This window comes from Crocodylus siamensis, chromosome 15 (assembly GCF_052110815.1).
Source record: "Crocodylus siamensis isolate JL-2025a chromosome 15, ASM5211081v1, whole genome shotgun sequence".
NCBI classification, from domain to species: domain Eukaryota; kingdom Metazoa; phylum Chordata; order Crocodylia; family Crocodylidae; genus Crocodylus; species Crocodylus siamensis.
The window spans coordinates 30,370,354-30,386,099 of record NC_143409.1 but is presented as its reverse complement, the minus strand read 5'-3'; the positions used below and the strand labels follow the sequence as shown (position 1 = coordinate 30,386,099).

General features: G+C 46.4%; 1 protein-coding gene across 3 annotated transcripts in view; it reads left to right on the top strand.

The window, feature by feature from the left end:
- The window catches only part of UBE2Q2 (ubiquitin conjugating enzyme E2 Q2), an 88,431-nt gene that overhangs the window by 65,557 nt on the left and 7,128 nt on the right, over positions 1–15,746 (top strand). For all 3 annotated transcript variants that reach the window (XM_090028772.1, XM_090028770.1, XM_090028771.1), the window contains 3 exons: positions 10,671–10,731; positions 13,856–13,946; positions 14,258–14,316. In XM_090028772.1, coding sequence (XP_089884898.1) covers positions 10,671–10,731; positions 13,856–13,946; positions 14,258–14,316 — 211 coding nt within the window. The remainder of the gene's footprint in view (positions 1–10,670; positions 10,732–13,855; positions 13,947–14,257; positions 14,317–15,746) is intronic.

The following is a 15,746-nucleotide window of genomic DNA, read 5'->3' as shown; positions in this document are numbered from 1 at the left end:
GTGATATTTTCCCACCCCCCGGCCACAGCCCCTCTCTAGCCTCCAGTCAGCTGAGAGGGTGTGGGGGTAACTCCCCCACCAGAGCTCAGCAGGGTCTTCCCCAGTACTGGGGAAGGGGTAGGAGGGAAACCCCGGTGGGGTGTTTTTCCCTCTCTCCCTGTGCCCAGAGCTGGTTCCCTTAGCCATGCCCCTCCTCAGTCCTGGCCAGCTGCGGAGCAGGCCTTGAGGGACTGCCCCCACCTTGGACCCCAGCCAGGGTCTCCCCTACAAAGTGGGGAGGGGAAAAGCCCCCAGCAAGGCACCTCTTCCGCTCTCTCCGTGTGCCCGGAGCCAGACCTCTTAGCCACACCGCCTCCTCACTCTGGGGGGCCGGCTGAAGAGAGGGCGTAGGGGGAAACCTTCTCTTCTACCTGGCCCTAGACCCCCAGCTGAGGTCTCCCTGGTGTTGGGGGAGGGGGAAACCCCCAGCAGGGCAGTTCTTTCCCCACCCCCCAAACTCAGAGCCAGGAGTTCAGCCACTCACCTGGCCATGCCCCCCAGTGGTGACACAAGGGGTGCATGGGGGTGCATGTGCATCACCTGAGAGCACTGGTGCATCAGGGCCTGACAGGCCACACTCCCTTATGGCCAGGTAATCAGCCGGCTTCCAGCTGCAGAGAAGCCTGCAGTAGGGGCTTTATTCCCCTGCCTGAGCTAGGAGCTGGAGTGATCACCCAGCCAAGGTCCATACTCAGCTGGCAGGCTGGCTGAAGAGGGAGTGGGGAGGAAAATGGCCCCTCTGCCTGGCTTTGGATCCCCAGCCAACCTGTGCCTGGCACAGGGTGGAAAGCCCACAGTGGGGGCCATTTTTCCACCCCCCCCCCCTTCCCCTCCAGTCTGACCTGCCGGCTGAGCAGGCAGCATGGCTAGGTGATCACCCCAGCTCATTCCCACCTGCATGGCAAGAGCTAGCACCTGTTTCCCATTGGCCCTGCCTACACAGCCCCAGTGGCTCCTGGCCCACCAGGGTGTGGTACAGGATGGGAGTGCCACTAATATGGGAGTAAGGTTAGAGCTTGCATCACTGGCTGCAGCTCTACCACTCCAGGCTGTCACGCAGCAGGCCGGGGGAGAGCATGCTGCTGTCCTGACCCAGATGTTCTCTGGGGGTGGCTGGCCTGACGGGGAGTGCATCGGGGCCTCTGCTGCCTGAGTGCCAGCCCTTCCATGGGCTCTGGGGATTTACGCCCCCGCAGTGGCAGTTTTACTTCTCTCTCCCAAGCAGGGAGATGGGGTGATTCCCAGCCATGCCCCCTCCCCTGCCTGTGGGCCAACTGAGGTGGGAGTAGGTGGCCCACCCCCTGCCCGGTGGAGGGGGTAAGCTGGCAGTGGGGCTTTACTCTGTAGCCCCAACTGGGAGTTGCGTCTATTCCCTGGTTGAGAAGGGGGTGAGGTGTGGAAATCCACCCTGTTTTTGGCTGCTAGAGATAGAAAAGTTCCTGCTGACAGCTGTGGCGGGGCCAGCCCTGCTCTGTTGTAGCAAAGAGCACAGCCCAGGGCTGCAGAGGATGCTGGGGGACACCAATTTAACTTAGACCAGGAAGGGTTCTGTGATAAAAGTTTCATAAACCAGTTTGACCCACTCAGTTAAGTCTGATACTACATTGAACCAGCTTTATCTTAAACCAGTGCTGGCCATTTTGAAACCAGTTTATGTGCATTGAACTTCTGTTCTGTTGCAGGTTAAAACTAGTTTACTTAAACTGGTTTGTGTGTAGCTTCTGTCCTTGGCCCAGATGTCAAAAAATAATATTGAACCAATGAATAACTAGATGACAGCAGATACCTACCCATATGCTTTCACTTATGTGAAGAACTACCCTAATAAAAACAAGCATTCTTCATTCTGAGCTCTTGCATAAATGACAAATATCTCAGTAATTCAATCATTCTCTAGTAAACTAGGTAAAAATCCTCATTTCTTTTGACAAATTTAGAAGCCTAGGCTTACAGAACTATGGAGGCATCCACTCTCTAAATATAAAATGAAGGTTTTGGTTGGTCCATATGGAATATCTTACTAAGCCTCTAATCCTGCACAAATCTTCACCAAGGGCTTCTGACTGTGAGCTCGAAGAGATGAGAAGCGGATAATTGGTAGGTGTTAGGTTGGTACATTTATTGCACAGCTAGTGTTTCCACTTCTAAAAACAGCCACAGTGAATGAAACGCCTAGAGACAGCTGTTCTATTAGAAAATAAAAGTTAGAAAGAGATGGTATCCTTTTAAGGATTTATTCACACAACTTACACAATATTTCCAGCAAAAAGGAACTATTATAACTCTATAGTGGGGAAAAAATGTAAGAAGTGTATTTGTGTTTGGAGTCGCTTCAGACACCAAACTTCAGAGTAGTCAGGTTTTTTTTGGTTTTTTTTTTTGGTGTGTGTGTTCATCTCCTTGGTTTATCTTGTTTATTTGACAAGCCTCTGTATATTTGTTCTTACTTGATCACCTCTACCTTGTCTCTTGCAGAGAGAAGCCTTATAGAACAGTATAGGAGAGAGAGAAACTGGTATAAAAAGAATGAAGGACTAGTGGTGTGGGGTTTTTTTGGTTTTGTTTTGTTTTTTAATCGGGACAACTTACTTTTAAAAAGCCTGTTTCAGAAATCCGAATGTGTACATTTTATATTGGTTGAGAAGTTCATATTGACTGTCCCTTTTCCCAGCATATCTGGCTAAATGGAGATGCATTAGGGTGATTCTAAAGATATCCCTAAGATTTTGTTAACCAGCAAAAAGAGCAATTATGAATTATTCTTCACTCTGAGGACAGACACATGGCTTTAAAACGATAAAAGACGAGGAACTTTCTTTACCTCTGAAGTTCAAATAGTGCTGAAATATTTCCTGGTAATGATCATTTTTTTGGTAGTGGTACCATTGTACCCCTGTCTGTCTGGAGGAGCCTAAATTTTCCCCATTAAACTGTGTACGCATAGTTGAGGCCCCATGTTACAACTCACAGACTAGCCTGTAAAGGATTCCAAGAATCAAAAAAGGCTGTTCCTTAGACAGCTGGAGAAGTTGCTAGTGAAATGTATGGTCTTTCCAAGCCAAGGGTCCATTTGGTGAATTCTGGTCACTTGCCTGTTGGATGGCAATAGGCCATGAGGGCTTGGTCATCTTTCTAGAACTCTGAAACATTTTAGCAACTTGAATCTTTAAAAACAAAAGATAGACTTATCATTTTAGTAATTGGACAGGAGTCAAAGAAGGGTCTCTTGTGGAATCTTGACGTTTGGGATTTGCTCTCCAAATCATTCTTGATTATGTTTTGCAGTCTGTTGTAATGAGTTTTGTGGTACTTCAGTTATTCTTATACTAAGAAAACATACTGTTAAGAGGCTTCTCCTTTCTGTCTCCAAATCATTAATTTTGGATGTGGGTGGAAGAAAATATCCTATGCTAAAGGAAGTTGTGTCCATGATTAGTATGTTGAAGACCTGAGGTGAAGTTTTCAAATGCCAGCACCCTTTTTGTTACATCAGAGCAGCACAAATTGAAATGATACTTAAAGACTTCCATTTTTCCCAAGGGTAATTCAGAAAAAATCCTTTCATCTAGGTAGTTTGGGGAAAAAAAACATAACTTTGCCTTCTCCAGTAGAAGTGTGGTATAGTTGCTGTGCTTCCTGACTTATTTATTTATTAAGTGAGGCTTGAGAGCCCTGTAGATATGTTTCTCCTTACCTGCCTGATTTTTCCAGGTGGTAAGGGGGCACACATCAAATTATGATCATTGCTGCTACTTCCACTGGTATATTATGTGTCTTTTGCTATCATGACATATCTGCACTGTCCTATTACAAATAATGCGGTCAAATTTCTGAATGTTTTTGGCCATGCATACAGGTTTCCCTCACCAACCACTGGGGTTAGGTTCCTGAAAGTTCCTCTGGTTGGCAAGACAAAAAGGCTTATGGGAAAAATGGCAGGTGGCAGGCTAGTGCGTGGCCACGGAAAACCATGGTTACTCAAAATTGTACATTGTGGTAGCCACAATGGTGTATAGAAGATTAAGCATAAATACTCAAAACCATGGTGGCAAAACTCATTGGCAAAGAAACCTGTACTTCACATCTGCACTAACTCTGATCGTTCCGAATGCCACATAATGGATCTTAGAATAATACCTCATGCTAATTATCAGCAGTAAAATTGCAACCTTGAGTGTTTTTAAAGGAATGGTTTACAAACTCCTTTAAGGAGGGGGGTGGAGTAAGGGTGTGAAAATCATCAGGATCTTGATGCAGCTAACTTTCAAAATATGTCTACATGTGTGACTTGATTTTTTTTTTTTTTTTTTTTTTAAAGGTATACAGATTATACCCTCTTGATAGCCTTGACTTACACAAATAATTTTTAGTTATATATTCCTTCTACATTATTTTATACAATACAGAGTTGAAGCTTTGATATCAAAGACATCTGGCAAACTGGAAATTTAAGATCTATGTAATTAGATTTCATAAACATTAGGGCTGGAAGAGACCTCAGAAGATCGAGTCCAGCCCCCTGCCCGAAAGACAGGAAGTCAGCTGGGGTCATAGGATCCCAGCAACATAAGCATCCAGTTTTCTCTTGAAGGTGTCCAATGTAGGTGCTTGAACCACCTCCGCTGGCAGACTGTTCCAGACCTTGGGGGCTCAAACAGTAAAGAAATTCTTCCTTATGTCCAGCCTGAAACATCTTCATCAGTGACTTGGATGAGGGGGTAGAAAGCACCCTGTTCAAGTTTGCTGATGACACTAAGATGTGGGGGGATGTGGGTGCACTAGAAGGGTGCAATAGGCTACAAGCTGACCTTGACAGGTTGCAACGGTGGGCGGATGAGAATAGGATGGGGTTTAACACTGATAAGTGCAAGGTGTTGCACATGGGGAGGAAGAACCGGCACCACACTTACAGGTTGGGGAACTCCCCTCTTGCCAGCACAGAGATGGAAAAGGATCTTGGAGTCGTCATTGACTCCACAATGAACATGGGCCGGCAGTGTGGGGAGGCAGTCAAGAAGGCCAACCGTACCCTGTCATGCATCCACAGATGCATCTCGAGCAGGTCCAGGGAGGTGATCCTCCCCCTCTATGCGGCACTGGTCAGGCCGCGGCTGGAGTACTGCGTCCAGTTCTGGGCGCCACACTTCAAGAGGGACGTGGACGATATGGAAAGAGTCCAGAGGAGGGCCACTCGTATGATCAGGGGTCAGCAGGGCAGTCCTTATGAGGAGAGGCTACGGGACCTGAACCTGTTTAGCCTCCACAAGAGAAGGTTAAGGGGGGACCTTGTGGCCTGCTACAAACTGGTCAGGGGGGATCAGCAGGTATTGGGGGAGTCCCTGTTCCCCCGTGCGCTGCCAGGAGTGACCAGGAATAACGGTCACAAGCTGGCGGAGGGTAAGTTTAGATTAGATATTAGGAGGCGCTACTTCACAGTCAGGGCGGCTAGGGCCTGGAACCAGCTTCCAGGGGAAGTGGTGCAGGCTCCTAGCCTGGGGATTTTTAAAAGGAAGTTAGATGAGCACCTTGCCGGGGTCATCTGACCCCGGTGCTCTTTCCTGCCAAGGCAGGGGGTCGGACTAGATGATCTACCTAGGTCCCTTCCAACTCTAGCTACTATGAAACTATGAAACGGTCTTGCAGTAGTTTATAACTGTTCGACCTTGTAATCCCTTGGGGCGCTCTGGTGAACAAACGTTCCCCCAGATACTGGTGGTCACCCCGATAAACTTATAGGTGGCCATCGGGTCACCCCTGAGCCGGCGCTTTTCCAGGCTAAAGAGCCCCATAGCTCTCAGCCTGTCATTGTAAAGTCTGTTTTCCTGACCTCTGATCATGCACGTGGCTTTTCTCTGGATTCTCTCAAGCTTCTTTACACCCTTTTTGAATTGTGGGGCCCAGAACTGGACTCAGTACTCCAGCTGCGGCCTCACTAAGGCCAAGTACAAGGGGAGAATGACGTCCCAGGATTTGCCTGAGAAGCATCTATGGATGCAAGCCAGTGTTTTGGTCACTTTATTAGCCACAGCATCGCAATGCAGGCTCATGTTCATCTTGTGGTCAATGATGACCCCCAAGTTTCTTTCTTCTGTAGTGCTAGCCAGCGTAGCACTGCTGAGCCTATAAGGATGCTGCAGGTTTTTCCTCCCAAGGTGGAGAACCTTGCATTTTTCAGTGTTTAAATGCCATCAGGTTCTTGTCCGCCCATTTGCTGAGCCTGTCCAGGTCAGCCTGGATCACCTGCTTATCCTCTGGTGTGGATGCTTTGCCCCAAAGTTTGGTGTCATTGGTGAACTTGGCCAGTCCGCTTCTGACTGCAATGCCTACATCATTAATGAAGATGTTGAACAATATGGGTCCAAGGACAGAGCCTTGGGGGACCCCACTGGTCACAGGGCACCATGACAAGTGACTTCCATCAGTTACCACCCTCTGGGTCTGACCATGGAGGCAGTTTCCCAGTCAGTGGATCGTGGTGGATCCAACGCCACAACTGGCCAGTTTCACCAAGAGGTGATCATGGGATACCTGATTGAAGGCTTTTTTGAAGTCAAGATATGACATCACTCTCCTCTCCCTTGTCCAGGTGATAGGTCACCTGGTCATAAAAGGAAATGAGATTGGTCAAGCAAGACCTACCCACAACAAACCCATGCTGGCTATCCTTCAGGATGTTGGCATCAGCCAGTCCTTTAAAGATGGCCTCTTTCATAAACTTTTCTAAGACCTTCCTCAAGATAGAGGTCAGGCTGATGGGCCTGTAGTTTGCCGGATCCACTTTCCTCCCTTTCTTGAAGATCGGCACCACATTGGCCTTCTTCCAGTCTTCGGGCACTACACCAGAGCGCCAGGAGTTCTCAAAGATCCGTGCCAGGGGCTGAGCTATGATACTCGCCAGCTCCCTGAGTACCCTGAGGTGTAGATTGTCAGGGCCGGCTGATTTGAATATATCCAGCCTCTCAAGGTGTTCCTTCATGAGGTCAGCATTGATGGAGGGCAGGGGATCTCCCTTACCAGGACCTCCCTGTACTGTAGTGAGCGTGGGCATCCCATGGGACTGATGAAAGACCGACGCAAAATACCCATTTAATAAGTTGGCTTTTTCCTGGGTGTCAGTTGTCCTATCTGGTTCAGCAGGAGTCCAGTGTTGCCCTTGCTTTTCCTCTGGCTCCCCACATATCTGAAAAAGGACTCTTTTTTTATTGTCCTTGATGCTCAAAGCTAGTTAGAGTTCAGTTGCAACCTTGGTTTTCCTGGTTTGCTCCCTGCAGGACCAGTCCAGTGCAGAATATTCCTCCTTGGAAGTGAATCCCATCCTCCATTCTTTGTACGCCTTTCTTTTTAGCCTCAGGAGGTCTGCTAGATCCCTGGAGAGCCAAGGGGGGGTGCTGTGCCCTCTTGCCTTTCCTCCAAGATGGAATAGACTTAGCTTGTGCATCAAGGATCACTCCACCTGAACTCCCCTCCCCCTGGGGTCATGGTCCCTTAGGGCCTTACTGACAAGCCTCCTGAGCTTGTCAAAGTCTGTTTTCCTAAAGTCAAGGACTTCTTTCTGTATTGCTGACTGACTTGCCAGCTTTACGGCAGATGGTGAAGGTGATCAGCTCGTGGTCGCTGTCACCCAGGATCCCATCAATCACTAGGTGGCTGATTAGGTCATACCAGGTCAAGCAGTGCTTTACCTCTTGTTGGCCCATAGACTTCTTGAGTTAGGTAGAGGTCATCCATGCACGATAAGAAGCTTTGCAACCACTCCAGTTTTGTTGAGGGATCCTCCCATGAGATGTCTGGGTAGTTGAAGTCACCCATGACAACCATGGTCCTGAAGCATGCGAACTCAGCCAGTTCCCGGGCAAACTCCTACTGAAGCTGTTGACTTTGGGTGGGAGGTCTGTAGTAGACTCCCACTGTGGTGTCCCCTGTGCCGTGTTCCCCACGGATTTTAATCCAGAGGGTCTCCAGTCGTCCACCCTGGGCACCAATATCAGCTTGCAGGGACATGTAGCCTTAACCTAGAGAGCTATACCCCCGCCTCTAATTCAGCATCGTCTAAAATATAAAAGGAATAGTCCCAAATATACTTTCTTCACAGGCCTCCTGGTAGCCTGTCATTCTTTTTTTTCACTCCAATCTCCCCATCCTGCTTTTTGAGTTGCTTTTGGATTATCTAGCCTGGGGTGGGCTGTTGAGAGCAGGGGTGCGGGGGAGCAGGAGTGCTGGCACAGTGCAGAAGTTGGGAGGTGGGAGGTGGCAATTGATACAATCTGGCCCAGGCCCATCCACTTCACACCCACTGCTGGGGACACTGGATGGAGTGGGCAGGGTCTCTATGGAGACCCAGCTAGGACCCTCCAGGCGGGGCGCACTTGGCCAGGCAGATGGAATGGCAAAGACACGCAAGGAGTGGATTGTGGTTTAGCCTCAGCCCTGGCCCCACGCTGTCACCACCCCACAATCCTGGCCCCCACCCATCTGCCCTGCTCCCGGAGGCTACTCCCCCCTGCCAGAGGCTCCATCCTATCCACCCAGCCAAGTGTGTCCTGCCCACGGAGGTCGTGGCTGGTATCCATGGAGACCCTTCCCACCCACTTCGTCTGGCGCCCCAGTGATGGGCATGGGGGTGGACAGGCTGGACTGCCCAGACACCGGGGCTAGGTGCAACAGTGGTGGAGATGCCAGCAGCATCAGCTAGAAGGAGCCTGGGCTGCTGGGAAGTGGAGTTTGGCTGCCATACCACCCCCCAGGCTTGCACCTGGGGGTGGCAGGACCAGCCACGTGCCCGATGGCCTGGGTCTGGTCCTGGGCCAGGCAGGGTCAAGGACCCACTGTGAACTGGATAAAATCCCTTGATGGGCTGGATACAGCCCACAGGCTATATTTTACCCACCCTGGTCTGTCTACACCTAATAGTGATGATGATCTTTCTTATTATTTGTAATTCCACTCCAGATCGTTTATCTTTCTAGTAGCGTTGGCTCCTTGCATTTGAATTATGACATTCTGTATTCAGACTAGTGTGCATTCGTAGTCAATCTGTATGTAAATGTACTGTTACTAAAGGTAATGGATATTGAATAAGGTGGGGCTCTACCTATGTTAACAGGCCACAGCCACCACGCTCTGGTCCAGTGGGACAGAGGCAGTTGGGGGCCCTGCTACAGCAGCACTGGGGAGGCAGGGGGCTGCAGGTTGGGAGTGAGGGGCACCAGCATGGCCTGAGGGGCCAGGGAGCTGTGGGTCAGGAGTGAGGGGCGCCAGCAATTTGCATTGTGCAAATTGTGCAGTGATGATTGTCACTTGGGAGTAATAGAGGGCCACATGTTGATATTGCTGTTAATGTTTTACTGTTGGTGTTGATTCTTCTTTTAAATTGAAGACTATAGAGCTACTTTAATTTGTAGTGAGTAATAAGTATTTTGGGGCCAAAATACTTGTGTGTTTTCTACTTAAAGTATTTACTGTGTCAGGCCTGGCCATTGATGTTTATAGATGGGTCCTGGTGCAAAAAAGGTTGAGAAGCACTGCTCTGCATCATGCCTGCTGATGTCCTCTGGTCCGACTTCTCAGCTGTTCCACCACAGAGTGCTTGAAAGCAGTTGCTGACTTAAGTCCACTCTTCAATTCTGGGGGGGGGGGCTGCTTCAAGTAGTCGTATGCTGCCATGTCTCTTAATTTCCCTTTAGCCTCTCCAGTATCAACCTCTCATAACTCCTGTCTAAATAATCTTCTTCCTTTTTCTTGATGTAATTGTAATATAGATACCCATGCTTCAGACCTTTAAATCTCTTCCTCCGGGGCACACATGAACTTAGACTTGGTGCAAAAGAAGTGGTCCTGACCCTCTGGGAGGGACACAAACATGGCACATCCCGTGCAGGTCACAACTGCTGACCCGGCCTCCATTTGTGCTTCCTTTCCTCCCTGGAGAACACCTAAGCTGAAAACAAACAGACCCACTGAACAGAAACCCACACACAAAACATTGACACCTGGTGCCTTGTGCAGCCCACACAGGCTCCTGCTCCCTGGATCTGTTTGCTTCTCTGTTTCTCCCTCTCTCTCTGCTGGGGACTGCCTAGCCTCATTCCACCCCTTAATTAGATAAAGCAGGCCCAGACAGACCAAGTCCTGTCAATCGATCACTCCAGAGGTAGAGAAGAAAGAGGGTGTGGGGGAAGGGGAAAAAAAAGCCACACTAGAAAAACCACACACCAGGCACTATGCAAACTTGAGCACAAATCGGACACCCAAAGTCACTAGCTCCCAGGAAAGCCTCAAGGCAGTCTTACTGCTGAGCTGCTTATCTTGGTGCAGTTGCTGACTGCTTACTGCTCTGCTTGAATTGAAGTGGCAGAAGTATACTATTAATGGGACCATAGGACACCCTGGATTCAAATGGTATTTCCATTGATGCTTTTAAGTGTTAAACTAATGACCTTCTTGCACTTTTCCTTAAGGTGTACAGCTTGATACCAGTACCTTATCCACGCATATAGCGGATTAACCACTGCTTTTATTTATAGACTGTGCTAAAGGCACTTAGAGAGAAGATTCTAATGTTTTTAAAAAATTAATAAAAACCATTCAGTCAATTACTGAAAGAAAATTTTATTTGTCTGATGTTTCCACAGGGATTTATTCAGTGGAACTTGTAAATGACAGCCTGTATGAGTGGCACGTTAAACTTTTAAAGTAAGTGACTTTTTTTTTCTTAACTTCACAAAGCAGTATCCTGTATTGACACTGTTGAAGGGATGACAGTATGGTCTAACTGGTGTGTGCTATTGGGCTTTCATGGCCAGAGGACTCCAACTGGAAGCATGCTGGGACTGAAATGTATAGCTAGTAGGGGTGTACAAAGCTTCAGGGTCCGATTTGATTTGGAGGAGGTTCAGCCCAATTCGGCTCTTTCTTCTCCACCTCTGGAGTGGCCGAATCTCTGAATCCGAATCAAATCGGGAAACCAGTAAAAAGGTCTGAATTGATTTGAAAAAGATTCTGAGAGGTTTGGCGATTTGGGCAGTCCCTGCTTGCTGCCGCAGGGAGCTGGACCCAGACTGTGCCGATAAGTGGGGGGAGGGAACCATGGCTGCCCTACCCAGCTTCAGGTCCTGGCTCTTTCTAAAATATAAATAAATAAATAAAAACAAAATGAAAAACCTCAGGCTTCTGCCAAGTGGGGGAGGAAGAGGTGATTCCTGCTGCCCCCCCACTACCCCATGCTGCATGGGGGGCTGTACCACGAACCCTCCTCCACTCCACCATGGCTGCCTTGCCCAGCCCCAGCTCCCCTAAAAAGTAAAAATAAAAAAAATTTTAAAAAAAAGCTTCCACTTGACCAGCTGCTGTATTGGGGCTTCTGGGGGCTTGTGGCAGAGCCCCCCACCCAGCACGGGGCAGTGTGGGGCAGCGGGGATCACCCCTCCCTCCCCGCCTGGTAGTGGGGGCTTTTAAAAAAAAAAAAAAAAAAGAGTTGGGGCTGGGCAGGGCAGCCATTGACGGCGCTGGAGAGTAGGCAGGGAATGGTACCTGTCCAATTTGGAGATTCGGCCAATTCGGCAGCGGTCGAATTTCCAAATCAGATTCAACCGAATTGATTTGGGACACTGATTTGAATCACCAAATCAAATCACTGTCCCCCTCATTGGTTGAATCCGAACCAAATGCTAGCCGCTTTGCATAAGCCTAATAGCTAGGTAGAGCTGGCACTGAATACGCTCTTCTGCACTATCAATCTGGTGTGCTCTCAGGAAACCTTTGTAACTTCTGAAATTCTTTACCCAAACCATGCCCCAAAAATAAAACCTCTTGAGCTTAAATTCATTATACAGACTCCTCTCTGCTTGTGAGTAACCTTTTTCTGAAGAAAGAAGATTTGGGTTCACTCTTGCATAGCAAGAGTAACAACTGTGTTGCTGGCCTTAACATCTCTCTCTAATGGTACAACTCAGCAGTGACATGAAAATCTGTTTGTCAATGTAACAGTTCCCCTATCTGTTCAGGAATTATGAAATGAGAGCAGTAACATCCTCACTTGTGTAATGCTTTTACTGCCCGTATTGGCTAATGTCTCATTGTCCTAAAAAGGCATTTTAATTAATAAGTTTCCCCTAAGCAGTTATACTTGTTATAAACGTCTACCTGTATTGATAGGTAATAGGTTTTGTTTGGGGGGTTTTGTGGCTTTGTTTGAAGTTTGTTTTTTTTTAAGTACCACTTCTCTTGGAAATTACCCCTGCTGAAAGGGTAACCCACTACCTTTGCACAAATTAACTTTAGGAAGGAAAACCATACCACAAACAAGGTGAGTGGCATCTATCTTTAGAAGCAATAGAGAGGATTGTGTCCATCCAGTCTGAAGTCCATTGTAGAACTGCATGGATGTGTGTGCATTGCTTTAGGGGGGAAAAAACCTCCCCTGCATGGATCTGTTTGATCCAGCAGTGAAAATTCCTTTGGAATTTGAAAGAGGATTTCTAGGTATGCAGGCAAGTCATTGTTCAAACCAGGAGTGATGACTGTTATGTTGACTTGCAAAGGGAAGTCCCTGTTCTGCAGTACAGTGCGCAGTGCATCCAGCAGATATGTAACAAAATATTCAAACCATTGTACCAGATCTCTGAACTACTGTGAACAGTTCTAGTTGCCCATCTTCAGATTGAAACAGGAGCAGAGTACTAATTGGAACAGGTGCGGGATGCAGCCTGCCAGGCCGTTCTATCCAGCCTGTGGGTCCCCTAAAAATTTAGAAAATCAATATTTATCTGCCCCTGGCTGCCTGTCATGTGGCCCTCCGATTTGGCTTGCCAAAACTCAGTAAGCGGCCTTCTGCCCGAATTGCCCACCCCATGTGTTTACAGCAAGGGAGTAGACTCAGTGACTCAGAAGGTCCCCTCATATTTTGTGTTCTTAAATATAGCATCTGTCCTTATTCAAGCCTATGAAGGTACCAGTTCCTGACACAGAATTAACCCAATTCTGCAAGAACTCATAACCAGGTTGCAAGCTATTTGTAGCCCTACCATCAGCCTCTTGCTATAAACAAAGGTATTGAAATTCTGTGACTGATGTTACTCATTCCAAAATTGAAGAATTTATCATCAAATCTGATGCAGAAATCTTTTCACATATGACAGTCTGGCCTTAAAGCATTATTTCAGTCCCTTCATTTAAAAGCTGTTAATTTTTAGTAGCATATCAACTATGAGAAACAATAACTTCCTCTTTCAAACAACAAGAGGGTTTTGAATATCTCTATTAAGAATGTGGAGAAAAACATCAGGAATGGTGGGAGATTTTCTTGCTAATTACTTACTTTGTAACTGATCTTGAATTTTTTACAGTTTTTTTGAAACTGCAAATACATGGAAGTAGATAAGACTCGACCCATGTCCAGACAAGCAGGGGCATGCAGTTTGTGGTACCACAAACGTAATTTGTCACCCCATAGTTACACGTGTGGAATGTTGAAACTTGTCCTGTGATACAAATTTGCAGCACAGGGGCAAAATCTGCTTCTGAGATTTGCTGGCCAGAGTGTCTCTGTGCTCCATTTGTGCCCCGGCTGCTCCAGCATGCTGGGAGCCAGGAGGAGCGAGGCACAGGCAGTTTGCCCACAGTGAAACAATGCATTCCTCAACAAAATGCATGTGCAGGGGCATGCATTCCGGCACAGATTTGTGCTGCTACTGTTTGTGCTACTGCAAGTGCATTCCCCTACTTGTTTGTATAAGACCTTAAAGAGCATCTTCTTTTATGGAAAAGTAAGCGATTGACTTAATTCTTTTGTTCTTTTTCTTTCACCTGTAACTTCTAGGGTTGATCCAGACAGCCCATTACATAGTGATCTTCAGGTCTTAAAAGAAAAAGAAGGTGTAGAATACATTTTGCTCAATTTCTCTTTTAAGGTAAGTGATTATCAGAAGAATACTGGGGTTAAAATTACTATCTCAAAGTAGATACTGGTTTAAATAATCTATAAGCAATGTCTGCTCGGGGTGATGGCATACTTTTCAAAAAATAATCTAGTAATATACAAAAAATCTTCCATAGCTGATTTTCTGGGCAATTAGTTATTTCTGAATAAATGAGAGATGAATATGTTCAGCTTCCAAAAATCTGTATGGGACTGTGGTCCAAAAGAGGTAGCTGAAACACCCTTCTCTTGGGTACTCATGTTGAAGCTTAGCATTTAAACCTTTGTATCTGTGCTTTTCAGGATAACTTTCCTTTTGATCCTCCCTTTGTGCGAGTGGTGTCTCCTGTGCTTACAGGAGGGTAAGTTTTAAATCCAATCTTTTAAGACCTGTTTTACAGTAGAAACGTCATTGAATGTTCCTTTCTTGTATGGGGAGATGGGGTACTTTTGGAGTTCAGAGTCTTCCCAAAATGCATGTATTCTAGCAAAACCATGGAGACTGATCTCAGGAATGGTAATTTCCAAGTAGTGACCTCTGTGTTCAACCACGCCAACTTTTTTCTGACCCTCCATTATTGTAGGAGTGCAGTAGCACTAAAGGTAACCATTGATGGTTTTAACTCTGCATCATCTTGCAGAGCAGGTTGACTCAATGGTGTTACGCTGGGCCTCTAGTAACAGGAAGTGTTATGAAAAAGTTTAGCGCAGGTGTAGCCCAAGAGTGTTTTCAACTTAATGACATTCTTGCTCCATAAAGTGATCTCAGAAATATGGTTGCAGTACCTTAGCTGGCATATATAGCAGAAACGTTGTAGGTATTGGAGGGGAGGCAATACAGTTGATCAATTTGCAGTGCACTTTTATCACCCTCCTAAAATGAGTTCTCAGATACGGGGCTTTTGCTCTTTCTTTTTCCCTTCAGAAGTCAGAGCCTGTGGAAATGATGTTTGTTCTGACTTTGTTTTAACCTGTGCCAAACTTAATTTTAATAAATGTTAGATGGTAAATATCCCTCCTGCTGTCAGTATGTACATAATATCAGAACAGCACAAAACAACATTGCTGGGGAAAAAAAGGGTTAATAACTCACTGGGCCTGGATTTATAATGACTGTTTGCAGAGGAATGTAACACAATTCTAATTCGGAAATATGTCTGGAATGCCCCCAAGTAGTCCAGACTAAGAAGCCATTCTGCATTTTGTGAACTTAACCCACTCCATTACTGGTTCTGTAATGCTCTAACATGTTGTGGATTGCAGATTACTAATAAATGCAGTGTATCTGGGGTCATTTTTGGACCAGAAGTAGCAAAGTATTTTAGGAAAAGCTGAGTTAAAATTAAATATGGCTTTCTCTAGCCTATGTCCTCTGTAGAGCAGAGGGCATTACACACCATTATGAAGTTTTTGGAATTGTTACATTCCTTTATGGAAGTTACTTTTAAAAACTACATGCAAATACTACATCCACAACAGAACTATCACAAATAGCAATCCTCCTCCACACTTTTTTCACTTTTGAGAGTATAAACAACTGTGCAGGTTAGCTGAATTATTGATTCTTACTAAGCCCTTCCTCATCTGGGCAAAGCAAATTAGTTTCCCTTGTAAGGCCTTAATCAGCTCTGTAGATCACCAATTCTCACCAGTTTTATTTATAGCTGTGAAAACAGTATGACAGACTAACCCTGTGCAGCCTAAGATCCTATGACTGTGATATTTTTTTTAATTAACTGATCTCAACAGAGATAATAAAAGTAGTAATTTCACTGCTTCTAATATAGTATTT